The sequence below is a fragment of the Aethalodelphis obliquidens genome, unplaced genomic scaffold, assembly GCF_003676395.1.
Source record: "Aethalodelphis obliquidens isolate GAN/ISIS:26980383/991018 unplaced genomic scaffold, ASM367639v1 scaffold66, whole genome shotgun sequence".
NCBI lineage: Eukaryota > Metazoa > Chordata > Mammalia > Artiodactyla > Delphinidae > Aethalodelphis > Aethalodelphis obliquidens.
Window position 1 is genome coordinate 2,375,132 of NW_020838010.1, and position 14,615 is coordinate 2,389,746.

Here is a 14,615-nt window from a genome sequence, read left to right on the forward strand (position 1 = left end):
AGTGAAGCATTTTCAGTAGCAATTATAGATAATGACAAACCCCGAGGTATAATGATAGTAGTGGATGGCCAAAGTGAAATGGAAGAGAAGATGATTAGAGATTATATGGCAAGGAACTAAATAGCCAAGGTATTAGAAGGTACAAGGAGTATGCCACTCAGTTCCAGATGATGGGAAAGAACATGAGACTGAGAGACAGATACAGCCTGATTTTCCTGCATACGTCTTTGGAGAAGTTGGGACCCTAAAAGATGTTGGAAGTCATCAGTCCTTTGGCCTTCTGACTCCAGCTGTTTCCCTTTAAGGAATATCTATCTGACTGTACACGACTCCCTTCTATAGCTGGCTCACCAAGATGTGTTCTCCAGTCTGGCCCTTGATACTCAGTCCCAAAATTTTAAAATCATGAAGGCACATAGTAGTCAAAGCAGTGCTAGACTCACAGTGATAGCATCGTCAGATCCACTTCCTGCTTCATAAAAGTACTAGAAAGGAATTAGGGCCTTTCACATGGTAAATTCTGGAAAATTGGCCTTCACCCTAGAATTGAGTTACTATCTGCACCTGACATAGTAACACAAGTTAGTAAGGGGACACAAAAAGATGTCATGAGGATAATGGGAGCCAGTTTTCTAACTGTTGGAGAAAGGAGTTACAAATACGGAAAGGGAAAGGATAGAATGAACTCTGTGGCATTCAATTACAATTGGAGGTATTATGGATGATAGATAGATGATAGATAGATAATTGAATAAAATTAAAACCACTGGTATAAATGTATGAATAAATAAATAAACGGTAGAGAAGGTAAGGCTCTTTCTTACAATACAGAGCCAACAAATAAACATAGAAAGAATGCTAGAGTTAGAGAATCATCAATGGATGCTAAAATTAGTAGGTAAAAATTTGATCAAAAAAACAGGCTATGTATACAGACTCAAATGATCTCTCTACAAATTATGTATTAATTACAATGAGGAAAAAAATAACAGTAGCTCTACAGTGGCAAAATCTGGTAGACACCACCTAAACCAAGCAATAAGAGTTAATATCACTAATAATGGGACAACCAACATTATGTGCTTCCTAATACAAAGCACTGAAAAGAACACTGCATCACTTCTGTAGCATTCTGGCTGAAGATGCATAACCTAAATCTAACCAGAAGAACATGGAAAACACCCAAATTGAGGGACCATCTACAAAATAACTCAGCTGAATTCTTCCAAAAATATCAAGATAAAGAAAAACAACAACAACAAAAAGCTGAGACTCTGTTTCAGATTAAAGGCAACTAAAAAGACATGACAACCAACTACGATGTGTAAACTTGGATTGGAAGCTGGCCCAGGGAAAAATTAGCTATAATGTATTATGACTAATGATAAAATTAAAATATGAGCAGTAGTTTAGATAATATTACTGTATCAATGCTAAATTTTCTGATTTTGATGATGATACCATAGTTATATACAAGAATGTCTTTGTTTTTAGGAAATAAACACTGAAGTATTTAGAGGTAAAATGGCATGATGTCTACACCTTACTCTCAAATGGTTGAGAAAAAAAGAATATATAGTCAACCCTCAGTATGCACTGGGGATTGATTCCAAACCCAGGAGGATACCAAACTCCATGGACGTTGAAGTCCCTTATATAAAATGATACAGCAGTACTTTGAATTCTCCCTTGAAGTGGTTGTAATATCTTCCTGATTCCCTTATATATTTAATGATTTAAACAAAACCTTTGACATGTATTCATTTTGTATTTGTGCGAGAATCATGATTTTATCCTCTAAAAAAATAATAGTTAACACATAATATTGGTTGTTATCAAACAATGTAATAAATACTTGTCAACTTAAAAAAAACAAAAATAAAATAAAATAGTACAGTGGGCCCTCCGTATCCGTGGGTTCTGCAGCTGCAGATTCAACCAATCTGAAGTTGATTAAATCAAGGGGTGCCGAACACATGGACTCTGAAGGCCGACTGTACCTAAATTTATAAATAGAGAATGAAAAGCACTAGGAAAAATGTAAACAATTGCTGAATCTGGGTAGCATATACAGTAGTTCCTTGAATTATTCTTGCAGCTTTGCTGCAAGTTTGAAATTATGTCAAAATTTTAAATTACCAAAAAAAAGGTATCATGGACACACTCTACCTTGGGTCTTCTTATTTCCATACTTCTCGTTTATCAGACGCCCCAGGCTTGGCATCGTTTGGCTCCATACTTTGGATCTAGCTCTCTGTTTAGCATCCCAGATCATCAAACCAGTGTGGGACTGCTTATTCTAGCTCTGACCTTAGTCACCCCTTCTGGATTCATCTCTCATTATTTTTCCTTCAGCTCCAGGCATCAGCACCACATGTAAGGGAAATACCAAATCCTAACATCTCATTCTGATCCATGAGGCACATTGGGTCCCTCATGGGCTGCACCTCTTCCATTTCCCCATTTCCCTTGTTTTCTCACTTGTACAGCAGTCTGGATGTAGCAGGTGTCTCATTCAAACCTATTGGATTGATTTGAACTTGCCTGATTCATAAATGTGAAGAAATATATCATTATCTTCTAGAAATCCCACTTTCATGAGTCTGAAGGAACCAGAGACAGTCTCCGTAAATCTTTTATGAACTCAAAGTTCAAGGAGGAGTCAATTTTAAATGGTTTGAGAGGAAGCATCATCATCTCTGCCTTATGTACAGACTGCTTCCTTAAACAAACTATCCAAGGACTTTTTTTTTTTTTTTTGCGGTATGCGGGCCTCTCACTGTCGTGGCCTCTCCCGTTGTGGAGCACAGGCTCCGGACGCGCAGGCTCAGCAGCCATGGCTCACGGGCCCAGCCGCTCCGTGGCACGTGGGATCTTCCCAGACCGGGGCACGAACCCGTGTCCCCTGCATCGGCAGGCAGACTCTCAACCACTGCGCCACCAGGGAAGCCCCCAAGGACTTTTTTAATATAATTGGTGGCATTGGGAAATCACCATTTTTCTTATGTAAATAGAAATTACCAGATGACTTTTCCAGGCCTGGCAAACGGAGATTTTGAATGATTATGGGATATGTACTTAATAATAATCAGATACCTACCATTTTACGAAGAAGCTATATGTCAGGAAATGTGCAAGATGCTTTACGTGTATTATCTCAACCCTGGGAGGTAGACCTTAATATACTCCTTTTACAAATAAGGAAAGTAAAGCTCAGGGAGTTTAGGTGACTTTTCCAAGTTAATGTATCTCTTAAGTGGTAGAGCTGAGAAGTGAATCCTTCATGTCTTTCTGACTCCGGAGCCCATACTTTTGCCATTGCATCATACGGTCGTAATGAGTCAGTAGCTACCCTATAGTTTCCCTGCACTGATCTGTTAAAGGATCTTCCTAACAGCTGGTATTAGTTACTTTGGAGAAACGATTGGTGGTTTCAGTGGGAATATATATAAGAGAGGGTTTCTCATACCATTTCAAACATATCACTTGCACTTGATTTGATGGATTTAATGTCTCCAAAATCTCCAGAGGGGAACTTTTTCAGCCACACCCAATCACCCTAGAAAGAAAAGGTAAAGATTGTTCGTGAGCCTTAGTTGCCAGCAGCTTTAGAGCAATGTCCCTTCCACATGAAGAGTCTATAGTTAGACCATCAACCTAAACAAGCGTTGTTCCTCCTCTCTCACCCTCCACCCCATGGACATTCTGTATTCAGAGCTAAAAAGGAGGTCACACAGAGAAGTTAAAGTTTAAAGTTCCAATTAACTAAAGCAGGGCAACAATTGCAGGGATGCAGATGCCATCAAAGGAATGATACTGCTCTCTGCAACGACTTCCTCAACTAACTGCAGAAAGTCCCGGGTCATTTCACTCATTCATAGCTAAGTGACGTAGCACCAGGTTTCCTGCGATTAATGGTGATGGTTAGTGGTTGCAATTCTCACTGCCTTGAGGCGTCTATGTCGAGAGATGTAGGGCAGGAGATGTAGTGCAGCAAATGTTTCCTGCATTTACCTTGATCCATTTTTCTCTTGTGGGACAGGTCATTTTGGGAGCCTGTTATGCTTTAATCATAAACTGATTGGCTTAAACATCGATTAAACATTTTTTATTTGGATGTACAAATGTACTACCATAGTAATAGAGTAATCTAGACTCTTTCAGAAGTCTATTTCTGACTTTTTAAGCACAAAACAGCTATTTCTAAGGCTGCTGTCAAGTCAAAAACAACAATTATTTTACTGTCTTCACTTTAACGCCAGTGCCTGATAGATAATTTTCTTCTACGTGCATAGCCTCAAGGATTCGTCAGTCACCAAGCCCTATTTAGTTTCTGTCCAGCCCAAATCTGAAAAAAGCAACACACAGATTCCTTTTTCTCTGTAATAATAATAATAATGCCTTACATTTGCACAGCGCTCTCTCCTCTTCAAAGTGCTTTCACGTCTATTACCTATAGTCTGGAGATTCCATTTCAGGCTGCACCAATTTGTCATCAAGTAGAGATAATAAAGCAGAGAGCTCTGTACAGTCAAATTCCGAGAATAAGAGAGTGTAGCCACTATCTTATTATGGAATATATCCAGCTGTGGCACTACATCTGGAGACCAGCCGGAGGCAAAGGCTAATAATGGGAGCTGCAGGCATCTGAGTTACTCGCCGTACTGGGTGTTAGAGGGTATCTTCTGGCCAAGGAGCTCAAAACCCTTTAACTAGGAAATGGCTTCTAGAGACCTTCAGAAGCTGAACAAAACTGTGCCAGCCAGGCTCACGCCCACAAAATTCAGACAGGTAGTCCAGGACCAGTGCCTGTCTGTAGCAGATTGGTCAAAGTACCAAAGGCAGCTTTCCTGGTCTCTTGCCCAGCAATTCCCTGAGTGTGGCCCTAGACCAGTTACATCATAGTCACTTAGGAACTGGTTAGAAAGGCCCATCGTAAGGCCCCACAAAATCTAAAGGATTTTGCCCTTTAGAGAGATCAAAGGCTGAGGTTTAATCTGAAAGAATAAACTCTAACTGGGAATATTTACAGTCAGCCCATGTGTGGGTTGTACACTGATGTGTATATAGTAAAGCCTTCCCAGCACGTTTGCAATTATATTACATGGACCATGGTCACCGCTAGCTTCTATGGCAACTTTGTGCTAATTAGCAAGGGGTGCTTTCCCTCAAGTAAAAAAATAATGTGAGAATATTATTTTGCAGCCTGTGGCAGCCCTGTGATGTTGGGCAGCAGCCCCAGCTGTATATATCTGTGCATGTACCACACTCTCGTTGACTCATACATCCTCCAGACACCAGGGAAAACACTCCACTAGCAGCTTCAGTATTCTGCGTACCACCAAGCCCTGCCTGCCAGGTAAGGCCTCTTTGTCAGGCCCGCTACCTCATTCCAGAACTAGGCTGAGAGGCCAGAATCTCTTTGCTCACTCCTGCACCACTCTCATATACGTTACTATATGTCTACAATGTGAATAGTACCCTCTTAGAAGTGGTTCCCTTGTGCAGTGTACAGCCTGAATATCAGTACTGGCAGCCCTGACTCTGCCTATAGCCAGTGCCTAATACCTTCTTCCTGGAGTCCACCCTATTGCAGATATGGGTCCGCTTTCTCTCTTGCTTATTAACTTTTACAAGTAGTTAAGCAGAGCTTTTTTTCCCTCCCAAATCACCAAATTTGAGGGCTTCATATTTAAAGTAATTGAAGCCTGAAGAGATTAAATGACTTGCCCAAGGTCAGAAGGTTAGGTAGTAACAGAACCAAGGTCTTCCATCTCCCACTTTGTTGCTCTTTCCCCCCATGGGCTTTCTTTGGTTTGGGGGATTTGTGTGTGTTTGTTTCAAGATTTAAACAATTCTCATGAACTTTATAAGCAAATGTTTATTAAGTCTGTGTGTATCCTACTTTATGAGTAATGAGGAAAAGGGAGGATATGGGCCGGTTTTATCTTTACCGTGCATGCACTATTTGTTTTGTTTTTTCTTTTAAGAGAAAGAATGATAAAATACTTCACTCATCATTCACTTTTTAATTAAGAGGAAGAAACATCAAACTCTAACCACTAAAGTTTTTAGAAGTAATTTAAAGTCCATCAGTTTTGCACTAAGGCCCTGTTGTATTAACTAAGAGTCGAGAGAATTAAGTTCTAGACCTGGCTTTGCCTCAAATTCAGGGGTGGTCTTAGGGTAGCTACCTCATTGACCTGAGCCTCAGTTTCCTCACTGATAGAGCTGGACGACTTAGATGATTTCTAAGGTCCTTTTCAGCTTTGATGATCCAATTCTGTGATGAGAGAGAAAAGATGGTTGGTGCAAAGGAGAGGAGTGGAGAGAGAGCTATATGGGATATAGAAGGTGGGAAGATAGAAAAAAAGGCTCTGGAAAAGAGAGATGAATGGGGAGGGTGTGTGGGGGAGAGACAGAAATGAGACAAAGAGCAAAACACAGGGAGAGGTTGAGGGACAGAAGGAGTCAGAGAATGAAAAGGGAGGATCAGTTCAGTGGGTTCTCTCTGAGTGTGTCAGGATTGCACTACTGCCCACCTCACCCCCTCTCCCCTAGACTGTGGCTATTAGAACAGATCCTGACACGTCCCCATGGCATCGGCCAGTCATTGCTCTTTCCCCAGCAGTCTGCTCAGCCGGCTTTCCTTTTACATCTCACAGAGTATCTCTGAGATAAGGGCTGATTTTCCTGTACAGTTCCGAAGGCTATGCATCTGTGTGTCCCAACAGAGTGTGAATCTGTGTCAGTGTATTACAATGTTATGGCATGTCCTAAAGAAGCCTGTCCTCTGTTATTAGGTATCTGCTACTCCAGGCACATTGTCTGGAACTTCCACACCTTCCAGTAAAAATTCTTATGAAAATTCGGTTTATTCTAAACAGAAACTAGATAATGAATCTTTAAAACACTCCTAATAGAGGGCTGTTTCAGAAGGCACACTGGACCTCTTTCTTTGGTCTGTTGATTCGATTGACTACCGCTCTCTCCCGGAGTCCCCGTTAGCTCTAGCTAGGCAGTTTTCTAGCTTCAACTGTCTTCCTTTACACCCTGCCATCAGCCTAATCTTGACCTCATGGCGTGGTATCATTCTCACTAACACCTTCCTTTTGTGCAGATAAAGTCCTCCTTTGGCCTACACAGTTCAGAAACACCCATGATCTGACTGACCAACAACAGGCATTATGGGAACTAACTCAACTGTCTGCTTCCTTCCAAAGTGAGGAAATATCTGACAAATTCTTAAAGGCCAATTACATACAGATGTTTATTTTCTCCCTTCTTAATTCTACACTATCACCTTCCAGCTCCACCAAATAAAACATACCACAATTAAACACATAAATTCTTCCACAGAATCAGAGATTCATAGCATATCTGGGCCAGAAGAGGCCTTACTCTTAGTTCAGCAATTCTCAACCCTGGCTGCACATATAGGGGAACTTTTAAAAGAAATACCAATGCCTGGGTCCACCCCATACCAAATGAATCAGAGTTACTATGCCTGGGCATAGGTATTTTTTTAAGTTTCCCACAGAGATTCTAATGAACAGCCAAGTTTAAGAATTTAGTTCAACCCCTCAATTTACAGATGAAAAACCAAGAGACTGCCATAGGTATTGAGATTTACTTCAGAATCTTAGAGATGTCAATATATTTGTAAAGCCATCAGCCCCATTCCATTTGACATTCAGAAGATTATCTTGAGATTATCTTGCCTTTGGTCTTTGAGAGAGTAGAACTGTCAATTCCCCAATACCTCAAGTTTACATTTGAATCAAATCTCCTCTTTGATTAAATTAAGTTCAAGGCAAGATCCAGAGGTTTCCTGCTCCAAATTTAAGTCAACACACTTCAGGTACACTGAGAAAATATATGCCACGCTAATCTTGGTGTTTTTATGTAGCTATAAATTATTTATCCAATGAAGGAGAGCATTCACTTGGAAAATCCAATGGTGGACAACCTAAAAACTCATTCTGGCCTGTTTTGGACTTTCTTTGTAGTTACTATTGAAGTTGAGAGTGTTTGCTGCTTTGGGGAGTACCTTCAAACAAAACAAGGAAACCATACTGGGAAGGCCTTACTTAGGAGGGACAGAAAGGCAGTCTAGTTTCCCTTTTACCCCCTGCTTAACTCTTTCCTGCTGAGAAGAAACAGTTCGTCTCTCTAACTGATGCAAGATTTGTTCTGGTTGCCAAATTCCAGTATCTTAGAACAAGGGGTTGGGGGTGGTCTCTTAAAGCTTGAAAGACAGAAATTTAAGTGAAATAAAAAGGATTTCTATTTTAGACATCAGAAGGTAACCTTTTACTGCAAGAGCAAGTACAGGCTGAGGAAAGGAAAGAAATGAATAATTTTTTAAAGATTTCAGTAATATCAGAGAATAACAGGTAAAGGAAGAACAAGCAGTATTTGAAGGGAAGAGCTTGCCCCAAGCCTTACTCTATATAAGCATGTCTCTAGACATCCCATCACAAACAGTTCACTCAGGAAGTCATTTCTTCTATTATTATATCTATGTCTTCTGGAATAAGTGACATGGTTAAGTGTTTGGGCCTCACAAACTTTTTTCTGCATTCATAGTAAATACATGGTGTTGAAAGATCAATGAAGTTGGAAGTAAGTAGATTAGCTGCCGAGGAAAATCATCGTCAAAAATGTCAACCAAACAAGTCTGTAAGGGGATAATGGACAAAAAAACTTATCAAAAGGAAAGACTTACCAAAGGCCTCAATATTTTGGCACAAAGACTAAGTAAGTCCTACGTCACTGTCTCAATTTAAAACCCAAGAAGGCAGCAGATTAGATAGCTGTTGGATATCCTACCTCATAAATTGCTATGTTGGAGTTTTCATAGATAGCTGGAGTTAGACTCCCTGAAGAAAAGGAGAGCCTTGGGTACCTTCCACTTTGGACCTCCGACGTGATCTGGAAGCTTACACTGACACGACTTCCTCTCTGTGAAAGGATTAGAAAAGAAAGTTTATGAACAAAATTATCGTGATTAAGGACAGAGCATTGAGCTATGGAATAGACACTATGCTTACATGGTATTCTTTTTCTTTTTTAATTCCTAATCGAGTAACTCTATGAGTTGAGCTCTATAAACCTGAGATTGATTAATTTTTCCTATCCCCAGCATTTTTTAATGCTAGGATTGGTTCTGTGCTTCACCTCCGTATACCACAATTCACCTCCATATACCACAAAAGAAAGGCAAAGCTTTGCAGATATTTCCATCTCCTAGAGAAGATTAGAGCCATGGATTTTGGGGGACAAGAAAGAACGCCTGTCATAATTTAATTTGGGACCCTCATTTTATAGACAAAAATGAGAAAAAGATGAGAATCTAACATTTTGAAAAAATCAATAGAAAAATTAGGACAGAATCCCACTGTTCTGGCTCTTAGGCCTAGCTCTTTATGTTATACCATCTTGAATGGCATCCTTTTTTGTGCAGGCAAGATTAATGGCAGAAGATATCTCAGAAAGCTATAAGATGGTAGAGAGTGAGAAGATCATCTGCCCATGATTTATAAGTCTGATGTTTAAATAGGCCAAATTTCTTATTCCTTTATTTGTTAATTAGTACACATAAGTCTGATAAGAGAGGGCTAGGAAGTGTACAGTTGAATGACAAAAGGAAGGGTTATCTCCAATCTGTGTTAACTTTTAAAATTGAACATCTTCAACTGAACTTAATATCTTCAACTGAACCAGCAGATGTACTTCATATGAAGAAATAATAAGTCAACAAGTTCCTCATATCCTTCTCCACTTCTCTAAATATACCTTTCTTAAAATTATAGCAATTCAGAGTTAGCAGTTACATTTGGTATTGTCTAGGCCATTCCCCACCACCAACTCCAACACTCTCATTTTACAATGAAGAAACAGAGACCTAGAGAAGGACTTAGGGACTGGAAGAGGAACGTAGATGTTACGTTTCCGGTCTTGTGTTCTTTGTACCACATCATGCTTTGTTTCTCTCTTGCTTGCCAATAAAAATTAATCTTAAGTAGTTTCACACACTCTGCCCTTAACAGTCTTTGATAAACTGAAGATCACCAGTTGATTTAGCCCCGAGTTCAGTTCATTCTACCAAGACAAGACAATCACAAAGCTCCAAGGCAATAGTAAACTATACTTAGCCCCTAATGTGTTGAAGTCCCAACAGCTCAAGATTCAGACAAGGTGGAAAACGACTCTTCACATATCCCTTGCATCAACCTGAACTCTCCTCAACAGAGCAAGGCCAGAGAGGAATCCACTTCCCTTTCATTCTTTATTTTCATATCTCAGCAGGAGCACCTAGATCTGTATATTGAGATATAAACCTCTCCATGAAGGGCAAAGGAGAAAGCAAGAGAATCTGCCAAAATCCACATATATTTGGGCTTCAGCTTCACTTTCTTCTAAAAACTTCCTTTCCTGACCTGACTTCTACTGACCTGCCAATTTTTCTAGACTGAATTAATTTTTTATTCACCAAGAGTTTACACTTTCAGACATTCCATTTGGATGGAATTCTTGCCTTGGCTTCTTGACTGATTAGACACTGCCAGCTGCAAGTTTGTGACTACACAGCAGTTAAGGAAAATATATGCTCCCCTTATCTTCTTCCATAAGAACCCATGATACAAGCCAAGTGCCACAAAGGATCTGGAGGCCAAGGGCTATGTTCTTCTAGGTAATGCCATCCCTTTCCACCTGGGCCAATATAGCAAAGAAAGAAGAAGAAGAAGAAAGGAGAAGAAAGGAGAAGGAGGAGGAGGAGGAGGAGGAGGAGGAGGAGGAGAAGGAGGAGAAGAAGAAGAAGAGGAAGAAGAAGAGGAAGAAGAAGAGGAAGAAGAAGAAGAAGAAGAAGAAGGAGAAGGAGAAGGAGAAGGAGAAGGAGAAGGAGAAGAAGAAGAAGAAGAAGAAGAAGAAGAAGAAGAAGAAGAAGCAGCAGCCCTGTAAGGCTATCTATCCCTGTTGCTATTAATTTTTATCACTCATATGGTGAGAAGTGGTGATGACTGTTTTTTTTTTTAACTCTCATTATGTCAGAATTTATGCACAAGTAAAAGAAAAGATCTATTATCATGAACAAGATTTTAAAACCTTGGGCACTTTGCTCATCTGAAGGTAGCACTATTCTGCTATTTATGGTGATTTTGTGAGAACTGGTATGAAACCCAAATATATTTTGTGTCTCAGTAGGAAAGAGAGAAGGCATAGGTGGAGGAGATTTTATATTTACTGGACTACTGCAAGGCCTATAAAAAGGAGAGGCTAATTCAGTCCAAAATTGAGCTATGTTTATTGTTTTGACACTTTAGACCCAAAACATCTAGTTATATTGAATATGACAAATCCAGACAAATTCCACCACTTGAGTTCCAGTGTCCTCTGGTGGCTTCAAAAATAGAGACTAACATCAATAAGTTTTGATGGCATAAGGGTAGAATGTAGCTTTCAGCCACAGTGATCATTTTGGCATTCAGCAATACATTTCCAGGAACATGATATCAACCTTACAAAAGGATCTGGTGATTTAAACAAGTAAGAGTTAGGGTTGTAATTGAGACTTAAAGCAAACAGCTGAACTTTTCATTTGATTCCAAATGCACAGGGTATTATCATGTAAATCCACTCTCACCCAGCCAACTAGTTAAAGCATACCTTTTAGCGTCACATTTAGGCAAGTGATCAGTTCTGTCACAGAGATAATTAATTCTCAGATCTGGTATGCTGGTGTAGCAAAAGTAAATAGCACATAAGAACAATGTGAGGTGTGGGAATCCTCTCCCTACGCCCTGCCACCACCATACTAGAGTTTGCAAAGACTAATGTCTTTATTTTGACCACATATACTGGGCACAAAGAGGCACAGTCTCCTACTACTAGCTGCATTGGACAAAACTCTTCCCTACACATTTTCTTTTCCAAGTTTTTGTTTGTGCTGTTTTCTCTGCCTAGGAGGCCTATAGGGGCGAGGCAGGTAATATAAATTGATGAATTAAGTTGAGTATTAAGACAATAGAGAGTGATGGGAACTGTGTCAAACTGCAGACACCGTTTTTGCAAATTCTTCCCAAAATGGCAACTACTGAAGAGTTTCAGCCAGTTGCCACAATGATGCCCAAAGCTGATAGATCTTCCAACCTATAAAGAACATCCAGAAATCCAGGTTTTTATGTATAATCTCACAATTCCAAAATTCTGGCTACAATTTTTTTAAACCATAAATGTCAGACAAAAGTGGTTACCAGTTTGTGACCTGGGACCTAGACAAATCCTCTCCCGCCTTCTTTAAGACCCAGATTCGGTGCTGGGTCTCTAAGAAGCCTTCCTCCACTGATCTATCTCCTCTTAAGTTCTACGGTATTTCTAGTGTCCTTTGTGCAATATGGCATCTACCGACTCGTATGATATGATTTGTCTCTCTGACTTGACTGTAATCTCCATGAAGGCAGGGACTACATGCCATCTCTTACAAAGCCTAGCCCAAGGCCAGGACATAGTGGCAGGCACTCAGTGAAAATAGCCAATTACGACACAATCACAATCAGAAGAGGACCCCTGGTGACGCTTAACTTTCTTTCACTAGTTGATTCATTCACCACTTTTAAGAGCACCTATTACACTATCAGCACCACATCAGGTGCTATGGGCTAACATTAAAACAAAAAAGATGTACCTCCACCATTGAGGAACTAGCAATCACATGTTGAGTCCAAATGTACAAACAAGGGCTATATGTAGTCAAAGCTACACTATTGCTCAAAGTGCACTGCATCACTTTCTCAAAACTAAGACAGCACTATCCAATAGAAATGTAACATGAGCCACATATGTACTTTTAAGTTTTCTAGTAGTCACATTAAAAAACCTAAAAAGAAACAGGTGAGGTTAATTTTAGTAATATATTTAACCCAATATTATCTAAAGTATTATCATTTTGACATGTCATTAATATATTTTAAAATTTTAATGAGATATTTTACATTTATACTGTCTTCTAAGTCCAACGTGTATTTTACTCTTACAGCACATCTCAGTTCAGGCTAGCTACATGCCAAGTGCCCAATAGTCACTTGTGGCGTGTGGATACCAGCTTGGGCCGTGCAGTAAGAGCAAGGGATGCTCCTTACCTTACTGCCAAAGTGGGGGTTGATAAACGTCACATCCTCCAAAGTCAGTAGAATTCTGTTGGGTCCTTTAATCAACTGGATTTTATTTATACGACGTCTGAAAGAAGCATACAATCAGAAGGTCACAGGGGGCTGGATGTTTTGCAAACCAGGGGTAAATTTGCCCTATGATAGAAGTTTAAAAATATACAAGATAATTGGGAGAATAACCACACATAGATGTTTACCACAGTATCCACAGCAAAGAGAGAGAACGAGCCTGGTCCTCATAACTTGCAATGTTACAAAGACCAAAAGAGAAAAGCGAAAATGCTATTAAAGAGGTATCAAAAGGGAAAGCGCTGCATGGGGATGGTATCTCAGACTCATAAAACAGTGATTCCACATCAAGGGTACATTCAAAACAACACCTCTGAATACTTTTAAAGAACTCAACAACTTTTCTCATATGCCATAGTATATATTCTGATAATACCAAGGCCAAGAATCATTAATCTCCATTTTATAAATACAAAAAAACACATTAAAGAAACAAAACAAAATTAAGCAAATTATGTGAGATTCCATAGCCTGAGGCAGAGCTGGGACTTGAATCCTTGGTGTCTGGCTGTGGGCCCAGATTTCTGCCCACAGACCACTTGTCTTGCAAAGTTGCATCTGTACGTTGCCAAAGCAACAGGTTGAAAAGTGGAAAAATTCAATCAGTTGGTTGCTTTGTCTACATGATTCCAAACAAGTGGGCTGACTGAGTTTTTTTTCCTTTGACTGAATTGGTCTCTTGTTTAAAGAGTCTTGCCTCACAGTTTAAACCTGATTCTCTCCAAACATGTCCATTAATTTGCGGTGAATGCAATTATTTCTTACAGATCAATTACTAGACACATAGGAGTTTATGATGTCTACCCACACAGCCAGGTGGGTCCTCAGTTGAGCTAACTGAGCAACCTGAGGACCTGAAGGGAACCTTGGATTAGTCCGTGTGGTTGTTTTGTTCTGTTTTGTCTTGGGGGCTCTGATAGCTACAGTTTGGCTTCACTTTTTCCATAACCCCTTAATGGTCACCCTGTGGAATGTATTAAAGCCGACAGCCAGAATGGGGAAAACAACCACTGAATGAAACTGCTTTGTCAAGTTGCTCTAAGAAGTCTACAGTGTCACTGTAGCTTTAAGTACCGGCAACCCAGACAGTTTTTCTCAGTGATTCTACTGATTTGTAAACAAACAATTAATGTGTTTCTAATTGTCTGCCAACAAATATGTCCCTTATCACTGTGGGAGCTGCTGCCCTGCAGAGAAAATTAGAAGAGCCCTGTAGTGAATTCTTGGGTAGAGCACATGAATCTTTTGGCAAAGTAAAGCATCACCCCCTAACTTATCTATTTCATATGTGCAGTGAATTGTCTTAAAACAGGCACACCTGTAAAAATAATCATGCTACAGAATACACTCTAGTAGAAAAAATACTGGACTTTC

At 39.8% G+C, this 14,615-nt stretch overlaps 1 protein-coding gene across 1 annotated transcript in view; it reads right to left on the reverse strand.

Moving 5' to 3' along the window:
• GUCY2F (guanylate cyclase 2F, retinal) overlaps positions 1 to 14,615 on the reverse strand; it is a 90,666-nt gene that overhangs the window by 42,335 nt on the left and 33,716 nt on the right. Inside the window, exons 6-8 of the mRNA XM_027089470.1 lie at positions 13,143 to 13,239; positions 8,833 to 8,964; positions 3,470 to 3,559 (exon numbers count right to left, since the gene is read on the reverse strand). Coding sequence (XP_026945271.1) covers positions 3,470 to 3,559; positions 8,833 to 8,964; positions 13,143 to 13,239 — 319 coding nt within the window. The remainder of the gene's footprint in view (positions 1 to 3,469; positions 3,560 to 8,832; positions 8,965 to 13,142; positions 13,240 to 14,615) is intronic.